General features: G+C 31.9%; 2 protein-coding genes across 3 annotated transcripts; one reads left to right on the forward strand and one right to left on the reverse strand.

Annotated features, from left to right (window-relative positions):
• The first annotated feature begins 2,983 nt into the window (after positions 1-2,983).
• On the forward strand, positions 2,984-5,320 carry LOC142611377 (protein FAR-RED ELONGATED HYPOCOTYL 1-like). 2 transcript variants are annotated; one of them, XM_075783491.1, is made up of 4 exons: positions 2,984-3,227; positions 4,278-4,657; positions 4,796-4,903; positions 5,115-5,320. In XM_075783491.1, the coding sequence occupies exons 1-4, from the start codon at positions 3,190-3,192 to the stop codon at positions 5,186-5,188; spliced, it is 600 nt and encodes a 199-aa protein (XP_075639606.1). In that variant the 5' UTR covers positions 2,984-3,189; the 3' UTR covers positions 5,189-5,320. The 2 variants fall into 2 exon arrangements, with proteins under 2 accessions (XP_075639606.1, XP_075639605.1); XM_075783490.1 differs by having other exon boundaries at positions 4,278-4,903.
• A 3,571-nt stretch (positions 5,321-8,891) lies between these two features.
• On the reverse strand, positions 8,892-12,887 carry LOC142610753 (laccase-17-like). The gene is made up of 6 exons (XM_075782678.1): positions 12,707-12,887; positions 12,467-12,618; positions 12,110-12,354; positions 11,863-11,991; positions 10,760-11,719; positions 8,892-9,319 (listed from the first exon to the last, which is right to left on the reverse strand). Exons 1-6 carry the CDS (start codon positions 12,821-12,823, stop codon positions 9,189-9,191), a joined length of 1,734 nt encoding a protein of 577 aa, XP_075638793.1. The 5' UTR covers positions 12,824-12,887; the 3' UTR covers positions 8,892-9,188.
• Positions 12,888-13,745: the final 858 nt, after the last annotated feature.

The following is a 13,745-nucleotide window of genomic DNA, read 5'->3' on the forward strand; positions in this document are numbered from 1 at the left end:
TTAAGGAAGAATTGTAAACTACCTCAAACATAAAGGATGAAAAATGTTTTTTTTTTTTTCTAAGTTTTTGTGTGTAAAACTATGCACTTTTACTTAAAATAGTGTGTAAAAAAAATATACAAAAAGTTAACCCAAGAAAATTATACATGGAATAGTGAATTTTGGCTTAACAAAGTTGTTTAACCAACAAAAAATTTCTAAAAATACAACAGAATGATGCAACATTTTTATATTACCTTTATAATTTTGTTATATTTAATTTTAACTTGTAAAGAATTGACAACTTAGCAGTTTTGAAAATATTGTTACAACATCAAGATGTCTTAACATTTTTCACACAAAAAATGTTATGTCCATGACATTTTCACAACAAATCATAAGTAGTAGGTTACTACAAGTTGTTATTGGTGGGCAAAAAAGTAGTTTCATTGGTAAGTTTAAATTAGAACCAATAACAATTTATCATATTTGATATGTTATGAAAATATTGTGAAAATTATTGTAGATATAACACTTCTTTTTCACAATACTTTTATTTTTAGTTGTAACTGGTTATAGTATGATATTTTATTATTTTATTTTGACCTATAATGAATTAACATCTTAATAATTGTGAAAATATTGTGACAATTTGTGGTGTTAATATTCTATTATAATGTGAAACAGCGTGAATTAGACAAACCAAAAATAATATAGCAAATATACTACAACTTTATGCATTCAAAAAAAAAAAAAACAGCTAGCAAAATAATGAAAATTGAACAAACCAAAACTACTGTAGCGAAATTACTGTAACTTTTCCCATTCACTCTATATATATAGAAATATACATTGCACTTACAATGTAAATTTATATGGTAAACACATAAAAATTGGTAAATGTTGCACACATTTGTAAAATTTGTATATGTATATATTTTTTTGCAAATGTATATAATATTTGTTACGTTTTGTGTGTATACAATGTAAGCTTACATTACAAATAGAAAGTAAACATTTAAAGATCCTTTAAAAGGAAAAGGAAAAAAAAAAAAAAAAAAGCTCAAACCAAAGTTGGTGAACTTGAAGAAATAAAAAAAAGGAAAGAGACAACTGACTAAACCAAAAATACTGTTTATAAAGTAAACATATAAAGATCCTATAAAAAAAAATTTAAAAAAAAAAACAATAACAACGATGAACAGTACATATTAAGCAAACTAAAAGTGCTGTAACTTTTACACATTCACCCAACAAGTGTCATAACATTTTCACAAAACATTTATTTTCAGTTGTGGTTGGTCATAGTTTCATATTTAATTATTTTATTTTGACTTATAAGAAATTGACACCTCAATAATTGCGAAAATGTTATGAAATTTGTTGTGTCAATATAACAATATATATGCAAATTCTTATAAATATTTAAAAGGAAAAAAAGTACAAACGTAAAACTGAAAAAAAAAAATTTTAAAATGTTGTAGCTACTGTAGCTACAGTGCCACTTGAACAAACCAAAGTGGCATTGTAACAACTATTCAAAAAAAAAAAAAAAAGGCTCACTAAACCAAAAGGGCACGATAGAGGCATTGCTTCATATTTTATTATTTTGTTTTGACTTATAAAAAATTACCTCAATAATTATGAAAATATTGTATCAGTATAACAATATATATGCAAGTTCTTATAAATATTTAAAAGGAAAAAAAGTACAAATAGAAGACTGAAAAAAATAATAAAAATAAAAACGTTGTAACTACTGTAGCTACAGTGCCACTTGAACAAACCAAAGTGGCACTGTAGCAATTGTTCAAAAAAAAATAGCTCACTAAACCAAAAGGCACTGTAGAAGCATTGCCTCTTTTTATATAGTTAATAGACAAGTAGAAATAGACATCTCTCTCACATGTATTATGGGAGAGATGTCTTATGAAGCTATCTCAAAAGATAATATTTTCTTATGATTGTTCTGTACCAAAAATGTAATTGCAGTTATAGTGGATTGATTTTATTACCTAATCAATAATTTTTATAGATACTTAAAATGTGATTGCTAACTTTTAAAAAAAAGAAAAAAAAAACATTTTTTATCCTCAATGTCTGAGATGATTTTTATTTTGGTCTTTTAGTACGCTTTTTATCCTTAATGACTGGATTATTTTTATTTTGGTCATTTACATTACAAAATTTTCATTTAGGCTATTTATGTTTGATTTCAATTTTACATTCTTTTTTTTTAAAAATCATTTTTGTTAGTATTTTGACTGTTTAGTGCCAATAAGTAATATCTTTTAAGCCACGTCACCTATATAATGCCAAATGTCACTAGATTACAGATGAAAATGAATAGCATGGCTAATAAGATAACAAAATTCAAAAATGATAATTTTGCAATGTAAATTGCCAAAATAAAAATTATTTTAAGATGAGTTGGATAAGAACTTTACTGTAGAGTTAGCTCTAATAATTCTAGTAGATCTTAAAGTAGACTAGTAGAGGATGCAATAGCCAATAGGCAACAAGAAGGTAGAGGATGATCTTAATTTGAGTTGAGAATGCAATGGGCAATGAAAATATAAGAGGATGGGAATCTAAATTTGATAAGCTACCGACAAAATTGATAATCTAAAGTTGCCCAATTTGAAAAAGCTTTTCTGTAAAAAATATCCAAATAAAATCATCACAGCCCTTTTGGCTCATCTATTATGCTCTGCTTTTCTTTCTACCTCCACCTTCACCTCTGTCCAAACACAGCATCAAAAAAAAAAAAACCGAAAATTAAAAAAATGATAGCGTGTGGCCGACAAAACAACGAGCCTCGCGCCAAAATCACGTGGACGAGACGTGGTGCAATCCAAGTCAGCATCAACTTATCACGCGCCCCCCACAAACATGTACTACAAACAATGTTTCTCAGTTCCACGACCGAACCAAGTAAAAATTTGACTTCATTATTCATAAGTCATAACGATCCCATAAAGAAACATAAATAGCCTTTTATGCTACGATGCTGGTGATCACACGCGCTCTGTAGCAGCTTATAGTTTCACATGCCAAAGATAAGAAGAAGAAGACAAGAAAGAAACAAAGAGTGAGAGAGACACTCTCACTCACCGAAAGAAAGTTATTTTATTCTGGGATATCCTGGAAGAGAAAACTGTTCCTACAGTTCTGGGTTTCAGAGACTAGCTCCTATAGTTCTGGGTCGAGATGAATGAATATAACGAGAACCCATCTGAGATTAACAGGTTTTTTCTTTTGGGTTTTTGTTTTTTTTGGTTATTATTTGTTGAAGGTAGTGCTTATTTTTGAGTTAATGAACCTATATGATTCGATTCCAGCTTGTTTATATGTGTACTTATTGTGGAAAATCAGCTGAAAGTAAGTAAATTAGGAGTGTATCTTGTCTTGGGTTGTGTTTAATGCAGAATATTTGTGTGCAATTATGAGTAGGGATTAATAGATCTCTTTGTTGGATCCACTACTTGCTATGCCATTACTCCTTGCACTTAGTTCATAAAAAGAATTTATATGGTTGACTCTATGCCATGTGCTCAGACCGTTTCACATTTCCTATAAGTAAAACCTATTTTGATCAACAAACTATGATGCTTATCAATTGATACCTTGTCAAAACTCAATAGGACTGTATATGTGGGATTAAATTTTAACTAAACAACAAGGGACTATCAGAATAGGTATGTATGAGTTTTGAGTCTACACATAAAGGGAAGCGTTAGAATAACGATTAAGCAATTCAATTAACCCTTTCCTAATGGCTTTAAGCTTTTGGGACAAATGATAGTTTATCAGGGTTCTTCCGCACGAACTGAAGATAATTTTTCTGATTCTGTATTTGGTTCAAATTAATACTCTTTAAATTTTGTATTAGTGTCCTGCATTTATTTACCGATGAGTTTACTGGTGCTTATAACTAAAGGCCTCACGTTATTTATATACTTTGTGTGTTTTTTTTGTTGTTGAAAATTTCTCCTCCTTTTGCAACAAAGAGCATCACTAATTCTAGGCCAGTGTGATTGGGTTCACATATAGTGATTGTTTCCTAAATGTTATCTAGCATGGGTTTCTGGTCTAGTTTCCAAACCTAAGATTGGGATAAGCATGTCAATGAAGAACAAACCAAGCGTCAATTTCTCTCTTCTATCTTGATCTTGTGAAGACTAAAGTGAGTTATATTATGTGCATTGCCTATTTTTTCTTGACTAAATTATTGCTACATATAGCTTTCAGCACAGGCCTCTTGTTATCCTTTTTAATACTTGCTTATCAATCTTCAGCTTCCAAGTCAACAAAGCTTTCAAGAATAACGTTATTAGCTTCAACAAGAAAAGAAAATTACATGCGGAGCAATTGGAATTACCCATACCAAAGCATGGGTGCTGGGATCACAGCTTTGCTTCTGAAGATGTCACTGTGTTTGAAAAAATTCCTAAAGCAGAGAGCTTATGTACAAACATAATCAACAGGAAAACAGGGGGAGCAACCATGGTCAACAATGAGTCAGAACCTGAATCAGGGGAAGGTAGCAATAGCTTTGCTGAAGACTCGGATTCTGCCATGTCTACATATGATGAAGCTAGACTTCAACCAGAGTATGCAAACACGCATCTATCTGATGGGCCATCCACTTCATCTGTTAATTGTCCGAGCAATTGTGGTAAGTATTACTCTTTTGGTTCCAGAAAAGACAAAGTAGCATTTCTGAGTGGAGGGAATCCTCCTTCCCATCGCGATGGATTACAATCATTTCAGAATGCAGAGGATGACCTCCTAGAATTTGGTAACTATGATGCAGATTACAATTGCTTGGAATATGGAGAACGTATCGAAGATACTCTCTACTCCAATGGGGCTAACCCAAATACGTATATTCTTTCATCTGGAAGATGGAACGTAAACCAAGGTAATTTAGGATTCAACAGGAAGTGTATTTGTGTGGCTTGGAGCTCAATATATGTGATCATGCCTGTGATGTGCATTTGTATGGGGGTTCATACCATCCCCTCTTCTTCCTGTCAGTCATGTCTGCTAGTATTTATATGTAATTTGTTGCATAAAGGATCTGTATTATACCTTTTAGGGTGTGGAGAAATAATTTCGTTTTTTGAATGCAGATGCTCAATCAGACACTAGGAAACCAACCATTGATCAAGAATTCGAGCAGTACTTTTCCATGCTTATGCTGTAGCAGCAATTATGTTGAAATAATTATATAAATCTGCTGTATATAAATTTTGTGACTGACATAAATATGTAAACAGCTTGTTATTTTTGGTCATTCCAAATGATCAATGTTAGACTACTCTTACATTTTCCCCTCCCCCTGCCTTACTCATCCTAGATCTTGCTTGCATGTGTTACAGTATAGGAAACTTTTTTTTTTTTTTTTATTGGGGTCCCAGTACTTGCGTAATTTCTTTATGTAGGTATCTTTCCCAAGAATCCCTTTTCTCCTTAAGATTAGAGGTTGATCAAAGAAAACCCCTACAAACTCAAAGCCCTATGCTAGTCCACTTATTTCCTCCAATGAGGAATGTCTTCTCACCGAAGCTGTAAAAGTGAACATCAACAATGCTGGTCCCTTGGGGTGCACTTCAAGGAGATAAAAATCATCTAAATAATTTTTTTTGTTTCTTGCTCAGTCATTTTGTTGCCATATCTCTATTTGGAGATTCATGCTCAGTCATGAATCATGATGAGTGATAAGATCCATGATTCATCCTATTAGGAACAATTGTGGTGAACAATTATTTGTGAAAAGTCATATTAAATAAGTGTCAATAACTAATCCCTTGATGGCAGAAGTTTATAAAGGACTTACATTAAAATAGAGATAAGAAGAAGTCTCTCTAAATTTGGGTTTGTTCTTCAAGCACTTGAACAATTATGGCTGAACAAATGTTCCACTATCCCACTATTTTTATTCTGTATGAATTTTTCTTACGATGTGATATTAGAGCTTCCTTCAAACTTTATTGTTCTCTAAATTTTGTTTGAGAGAGAAGTTCTTATCAGAATTTGCATTGTTAGATTAGTTTTTGCATTTTGTAGATTGTAATTTTCTCTACACCTTTTCCTTATCTTCCCACATGTTTTTATATTTTCCACATGTGATTTATAATTAGTTAGAATTTTCTTGATTATTAATCATATTTTCTTAGGCTACCTCTTGTATATATAAGAATGCTTTTCTTTTTTTCTTTTTTTTTTGAGAAAGATATATATAAAAATTGATGTAATTAACACACATCAATAATACTAAGAAGTTTATTTATCACTCTCTATTTTTTGATATGGTATCAGAGCAGACTAAAAAGATTTTAAGGCAGTTATTGCTTGAGGATTGTTATTAGCAATGAAGGTCCCTGCAATCTTAGTGAACCTCAAAATAGTGGATGAGAATTTGGAGAACCATTGTCGAGATTCTTGCTTCAACCCATACAATGACTTATTGCTACTAACAAACGTCAAGCAATAAATATATTATATGCTCTGATACTATATATCACCTTAAGGTTAGTGGCAGCAATTATATTTTCCCAGTCTTATATGTAGATGATATTGCACCTGCTACAAGTGATTTGAGTTGTTACATAAGGCATCCTATATACTATGAAGTTATAAAAGAAGCATTATGGGTATGTTTTAAGGGGGTAGATTATGTACTGAAGCCTTTACAAGATTTTCTATGATAATTGAGTGTATAACTATTGAGTTAATTATTGTTGATTCCATGATTAAAAATTTGCTGGCAAAGCAATATGGAAGTCATTTGGACACGTGACTTATTAGTGTCTAATTTCTCTCTAGTGGTTCTATGTTTTGGACATAAATTTGGTTGTTCTTAAAGAAGAAAAATACACGATTTTTTATTTATTTAATTTTTGCACCTATATGTATGCATTTTTATCTAGAGGGTCCAAATAGCTAAGTGGAAGGTCATTTACATTGACATAATGACTTATAAAGCATTCACTTAGAAAGTTTGTGCATTGTAATATATGGATGAAAGTACTGAGTGTTATGAGAGTATTGTTGCAATGATGGGACTTTTTGAGTGCGTTTATTTCACAACTACAACTAGATGACATGAATAATATTATTGCCATATTACAATGACTATCACTTATTATTTAAGTGGCATGTGGGTCATAGGATGTATTCTAATAATCAATTATTTTGTAGTTATATATTTTTATTTTATATTATGATTGATAAATAAATACTTGTCCTATTAAGATTGGGATGGAAAAAAGTCACATCAAATAACTACAAATGACTTTTTCAAAAAAAAAAAACTACAAATTACTAACTCCTTAATGGAAGGAATTTATAGAAGACCTAACATTAAAATGGAGAGAGGTCCCTAACCTAGCCATCAAATAAGCTAGTGTTTCAACTAAAAGCGATTCATACAGGTAGGTGATAGGTGAGAGGAATTCTCTCTAAATTTGGGTTTTCTCTGTAACAATTAACTTGAACAATTATGGCAAGCAGTATGGATAATGAAAATGTGATTGAACTAAGAGAGAAAAAGAAAAGAATTTTGAAAAAGACCAATGTGAAGTTTCAAGATATTTTAGAAGACCAAAAACAACAAATGTCATGAAGTTCCAACACGGTCAAGTTTAAAAACAAGACTACTAAGAAAGACTCATTTAATTTATTTATTTGATATACTTTAAATTTATGTCTTTTAAAAACTTTACAATCACAAGCCTTGTAAAAAAATTTGGTGTAAGCCTTGTGAGTTGTGAGCTTTCTTATGAAAGAGGGAGGGATCTTCTAGTTGATGAGAGTGATTCTCCACCTTAAGTAGACTTGTAGAGAGGCTGAGTGGGTCATTTTTAAAAAAAATAAATGAGAGATTTCTCAAGTTCATCATGCTTCCTTGTGTATTTTTCTCTCGATTACCATCCATAAAATTTCGTATTTTATTTGCTCCATTTTCTTCATGCATCAAAACAATCACGCATGGTTGAAGCCGTACGTTGGGATCGTTCTATATAAACTTTGTTACAACCTATCCTGGCTTTGCCTGTTGCAGTTGAAGCTTGAAGGTGTTTCCTATAATATATTAACCGTGGCTTTCTTATAATTATTATCATGAAATATATACGGTCTGCGTGCTAGCTCATTTTCTTTTTCGTTTTTTCCCTCTATATCCAAGTTTATGCCAGAGATAACAAAGAATTCTTAGTGTGTGTTTGGGAAGCGTCTCATTCTTACGTTTGTGCGTTTGTTGAAAAAATGTGGGTTCCATGGCACTGTTCATGGACTCACAAAAGTCATCCAAACACAAATTTCAATATAAATTTGAGTCTCACAGCATTATTCACATATTTAAAAAGTATTTTGCTACAGTGTTTTCAGTTTTCAGCAAATAAGTAGTATTTAGACACACCCTTAAATTAAAAGTATTATTCTATGATGATTTAAGTTCCAATCTTGATGTTATTGCACTACCACTCAATTGTGTCACATTTGTATTTTCACCTTGACCATGTTATGTCTTGATGAACCACATTTTGGGTGTCAATATTAAGAGTATGTAGTTAAATAATTAAATTTACTATATTCTAAAAGTTTAAATTTTTGGGATAATTGGTAATTTAATAGTTAAGATTCAATTTATAATTTGCATTTTTTAGTATATTTTGATCACTTTAATTTGTGTTTGGATTAACATTTTTTTTCTATATTTAGACATTTATTTGTTTGTGTGAACTCATTTTAATTTTTTTTTTTACGAATAATTGTATATTTATCAATTTTTAACAAATATATTTATCAACTTTTACTCAAGCTCAACTTTAAGAAGAAGCAAAAGAGTACAGAATTACAGACTATCAAATGTAAATGAAATTGTTGAGGGGTAACTATTATGGTAGTTGAGGTAAATATCAAACGCTTCCCATTAATTGACACAAACAGCCATTGCAATGATTACAGATGAGTTCTTCTTCTTCTCTCTCTCTCTCTGTTTCTCAACCAACAGGAAAAAAAAAAAAAATCATCCAAAAAAATTTCATAAAAAAAAAAAAAGAAAGTGAAAGCCCTTTGTTATCTAAATAAATCGCGCAGCAAAAAAGATGATAAATATACGTTAGAAGGGGACAATAAAACACGACCATTCCAAAAAAAAAAAAAACAGGTGAGAATTCCGGACCAACGGTTGGTCAGTTAAGTCAACACTTTGGAAGATCTGATGGTGGTGGTGGTAACTTCTGATTCGGTTCTGGTCCATCCAAGACAACCCACGCCATCCTCAGCCCCCAGCTCGTGTGGACATCTAAGTGGCAATGCATAAACCACACCCCTGTTCACACGTCAATAAAAAAAAAAAAGTACTAATTAAAGGTGCATCCAACAATATTTAGCACAATAAATTCTAGAGTCACCGAACCACACTCTTTTCATAACCTGATGATATGTAAATGTTTTGAACAATCACTTTCAAATAAAATCGTTAGTGCCTTCTCAAAAATAAAAATATAAATCATTAATATAAATATTTTTAGCTATCACTCTCACATAAAATCATTATTTTTTTTTCCATTATTCATAGTTGTGTGTGTCGGAGTTGTGATACAAAAGTTATGTCCATAAACTCAATATTTTCCCAATTTTTTTTTACAACTGCAACATGGTAAGTTATGAATGATAAATAACAAAATAATGTTAGTCATAGGTTCTAATGAGAACTAATAAAAATTTACTAACTCAATTATTATGAAAATATTGTGTCTTTAATATTACTTTATTGAATAACATCAATAGGTCTAAACACACGAGCTATACACACACACATAAATAAATAAATTACATGATGTGATTAATACATTAAAAAATAGTACTAATAATGGGACCATTAAAAATAATGTTACCTCAATTATAAATTTTCACCTGAACATATTTAATACAATGTTTTGTCCATAACATTGCTCTTCAGAATACATATTCGATTTGGAATGAAATTAGAGAGAGAGAAAATTTTACTACATGCGCTTTACAAATTTTATGTCATCCATCACTTAAAAAAAAGTAATTAAGATATTTAATTATCTTATTATCTTATAATAAAATTATTAATAATTTTAGTATTTTTTCTTCATTTGAAATACAAACATGTGACATAGGGTAAAAAATTTCAAGAATATATTTTTAATTAAATAATTCAAATCAAATAAAAAAAATTATTTGGATAAAATTCTCAAAATTATTTTAAACATTATTATTATGTGGTTTTAAAATAATATAAGTTGTAATTGTTTTTATTGGAACAAAATCTCCAAAGATCAAATTAAGCAATTTACATTATTAAAATACTATAATGATCCCATATATACCATAAAGCATGAATTTTTATATACTACCATGGATTATCAGCTTGTGACCTTGGTTTTAAAACCTATCATATTAGACTTATTGTCTTATATTAATGTACTAAATTACTACATGTATGAATGGAAATTAAAGATGTAGCTATTGAAGACTTTGTGTTATGAACATAATTAGTTAAATTATAATTACATTACTAATTTTTTTGGTAAGATTTATTATTATTGTTACTATCATCATCTTTCAATGTCTACCAACAATTTTTTTTCAACCTGTTATGAACATAATTAGTTAAATTAGAACTACATTACTAAATTTTTTGGTAAGGTTTATTATTATTGTTACTATCATCATCTTTCAATGTCTACCAACAATTTTAATTCAATCTGTTATGATCCAAGAACACATCAACACACACCTGGATTGTCTGATAGAAAACGAATAGCCAGCCAGCCACCGGCCGGAACACCGGCCGTGTTCCTCTCGACCGGGTCCACCAGATTGAACTTAGCAGGGTCCTTATTCGGATCATAGTTTCCAAAACCTTGTCCCACAACAAAGAAATTAAAACCATGTAGATGGAGAGGGTGGCTCTCAGCACCAAGAATACTCGTGTCCTGCATTACCAACTCCACACTCGTGTTGAATCTCAACACCACAGCACGCGTGCCATTGCTCACGTGTGTGTTATTTGGCGGTGTACCTGTATAATTAAACTGCACTAATGGCTGTGTTGGAAAATCAGTGGTATACACCCCATTGGATTTTCCAAAAAAGTGGGCTTGAAGTAAAGCAATTGATGGGAGAGCAAAGGACACGTTGTTAATCGAAGCAGCAAATTTTGAGCCATTAGGTCCTTGACATGTTGTGTTTTGAGGACATGGGTTACTCCCAAGTCCCACAGTGAAGAAAAATTTCCTGTCCACGGTTTGAGGAACATTGGCAGGGAATTTAGCATTGGCTAAGCTCCGGAGTTTTCCAGTGAAATTTGCTACAAAGTTTGTGGCATTGAATAATGGGAGGGTTGGTTTGAAAAGAGTAAGGTTTTTTGAGGCAGAGTAATGAGATGGGTGCTTGTATTCAAGAATACCTGCAACTGTGGAGTTGTCAAAACTGCCACTGCCTGTGAAATAGGGACTAGCGGCCATGAAGAAACTGGCATTAGGGAAACTGGGTTTGGTTTTGAGAAGAACGTTTAAGGTTTGGCCTGGAGCGATGAGAAGGGTGTCTGTTTCGAAAGGTTTAAGGTAAACAGCATCGGTTTCAACTACGATGAGGGTGTGGTTGGCTATGCTAAAGAAGAGCTCGTCGTTGAGTGCAGCGTTGATCAAACGGAGGAGATATGTCTTTCCTGGCTTCACCTTTAGCTTGTATGTGTCTACAAAACTCACACGTAATATCCAAGTTTAAAACTTGAAATATATAAGTGATGTATATTAAAAAATGTGTAAGAATCATATCTTGCATGGTTTAGCTTATTTTGACTTTTATTTCCACTTTTAAAGTTGCTTGCAGTTGTACCTTTAGAAGAGCAGTTGTACAAGGGACCCGGAAGACCATTGATGGTGTATGCATCTGAAACGTTGGGACCTGCTCCTGTCTGAAGAGCCTGGCTAATCACAGCCTCTGGGTCTACGTTAAACCACTCTCCTGTAATCCCAATATTATGCAAACAATAATGTTTAAAAGAAAATTACCAAATAAAATTTACTTCAAATTAATTACAAAAAAAATCTTTAGGCCTGAGTTTCATATGCTAGCTAGTTACCAAAAATAATGGGAATTTCCCTGTGTGGTTTCTCGTATGGGTAAGATTCATTGCGCTTCGGAAGAATAATGATGGGTCCATAAAGTGTGGATCTTAGCCATGAGATGTGGGCATGCCATAAAAGAGTTCCTCTTTGACCAGTGATGGTGAAGTTGTATGTGTATGTCTGGCCAGTTTGTATAGGGCACTGAGTAACATAAGCTGGTCCATCAGCCCACGCACTCCCAAGCTGCCTAACCCCATGCCTGCACTCTCATACAAAATAAACACTGTCAATGAAAATTAGTATATACATATATAATTATGTAGTAAATCGTCGTGCTCAACATTATTAACTTGTTAATTTTGTGTACATACCAATGAATGGTAACATTGTTTGTAACATGATTAACCAATTTAACAATGACTTGATCACCTTCCCTTGCCACCAATGGAGGCCCTGGGAACTGACCGTTAACACTGAGAATGCTTCTTGTATGACACAATCTGGTCACATTGTGGTAATCGACCTTCATTTAAGGAAGATTTACAAAATTAGAACAGGAAAAACTAATTTAACTAGAGAAAACTTGAATATATGTTTCGTTAGTTATGTACATTGAATGTGTAGTGCCTCGTTATTCCTACAGCAAATTCTGGCGATAATAATAATACACATAAACCAAAGAGCAAAGCTCGCATTGAAGCAAATGAAGGAACATTGGGGCAACTCATCTCTCTCGTCTATTTTTCTTTTTGCACATAAGATATAGGGGTAGAGCTCAGAGCCAATGGGTGTAGAGAATTAGGTCCTGTGAGCCTCATTATATAGAGGAAATTAGGTAGCTAATAAAGCAGAATGAATATTCATCAGGTTTCATACATCAGATGTTAACCTCGTCTGCCCCAGTTAGCTGTTGGTCCAGCTGAATTTTAGAGTGTTGATAAAGTAACACTTTCCTGTACCATCTAATTAAGGTTAAATTTGATTACCACAATGACCTTTTTCTTATAGCGCATTGGCTGAATTTGATTACAAAACGATATTAGAAAAATGAGGATTATAAAATTGCTTAATTATGGTTAAAAAGTCAATTAGTCCAGCAATACCACTACAAAATCATTACCCGCCTTCTAGATGTACTGTTTTTTTTGAGCCCGAAGCATTCCAGAGATTTAAAGACATTTTTTTTTATAATCCAGAGATTTAATGACATAAGTTTTAGGTAGTTGAGATAATTGGTTATTAAGAAAATCTAGGACATACGTTTTTACCACAATTTTGTAACAACTATAATGTGGTAGTCAGTGAGTAATGGGGAAAAAATTGTGATTTATGTAAAAGTAATAGGCAATTACTCACGGTCTATTACATTAAAATTATGACAAAATATTTGTGATCCTCCATTTTCTCTATTTTTGTTTCTATATAGCATTGTTGACTGTACCATAGAAATGTCTCTACCAGGCAACAACTTTGCACTCTGTTGTAAAGGGATCATAGAGAGATGACACGAACCTAGAAAATGTCTCTTCAACAATTTGAAATCTCCTACTTAAAAAAGAAAATTTAGTTTCCCACAAGACAAAGTCATCCAAGACAGATAACTCACTTCACAAACTTCTACTTTTTTTGTACTCATGGATAATGCTAATT

This window comes from Castanea sativa, chromosome 9 (assembly GCF_040712315.1).
Source record: "Castanea sativa cultivar Marrone di Chiusa Pesio chromosome 9, ASM4071231v1".
Lineage (NCBI taxonomy): Eukaryota > Viridiplantae > Streptophyta > Magnoliopsida > Fagales > Fagaceae > Castanea > Castanea sativa.

What these genes read in the sequence shown, in the direction of transcription:
- LOC142610753 (XM_075782678.1), bottom strand. Translation starts at nt 12,823, where the DNA reads ATGAGTTGCCCCAATGTTCCTTCATTTGCTTCAATGCGAGCTTTGCTC. An exon ending in GGAAATTCCCATTATTTTTG is followed by an intron (nt 11,992 to 12,109) that starts GTAACTAGCTAG and finishes TTGGGATTACAG; the next exon opens with GAGAGTGGTTTAACGTAGAC. An exon ending in TTTTCTATCAGACAATCCAG is followed by an intron (nt 9,320 to 10,759) that starts GTGTGTGTTGAT and finishes ACGTGTGAACAG; the next exon opens with GGGTGTGGTTTATGCATTGC.
- LOC142611377 (XM_075783490.1), top strand. Translation starts at nt 3,190, where the DNA reads ATGAATGAATATAACGAGAACCCATCTGAGATTAACAG. An exon ending in AACCCATCTGAGATTAACAG is followed by an intron (nt 3,228 to 4,277) that starts GTTTTTTCTTTT and finishes ATCAATCTTCAG; the next exon opens with CTTCCAAGTCAACAAAGCTT. An exon ending in AAGATGGAACGTAAACCAAG is followed by an intron (nt 4,904 to 5,114) that starts GTAATTTAGGAT and finishes TTTTGAATGCAG; the next exon opens with ATGCTCAATCAGACACTAGG.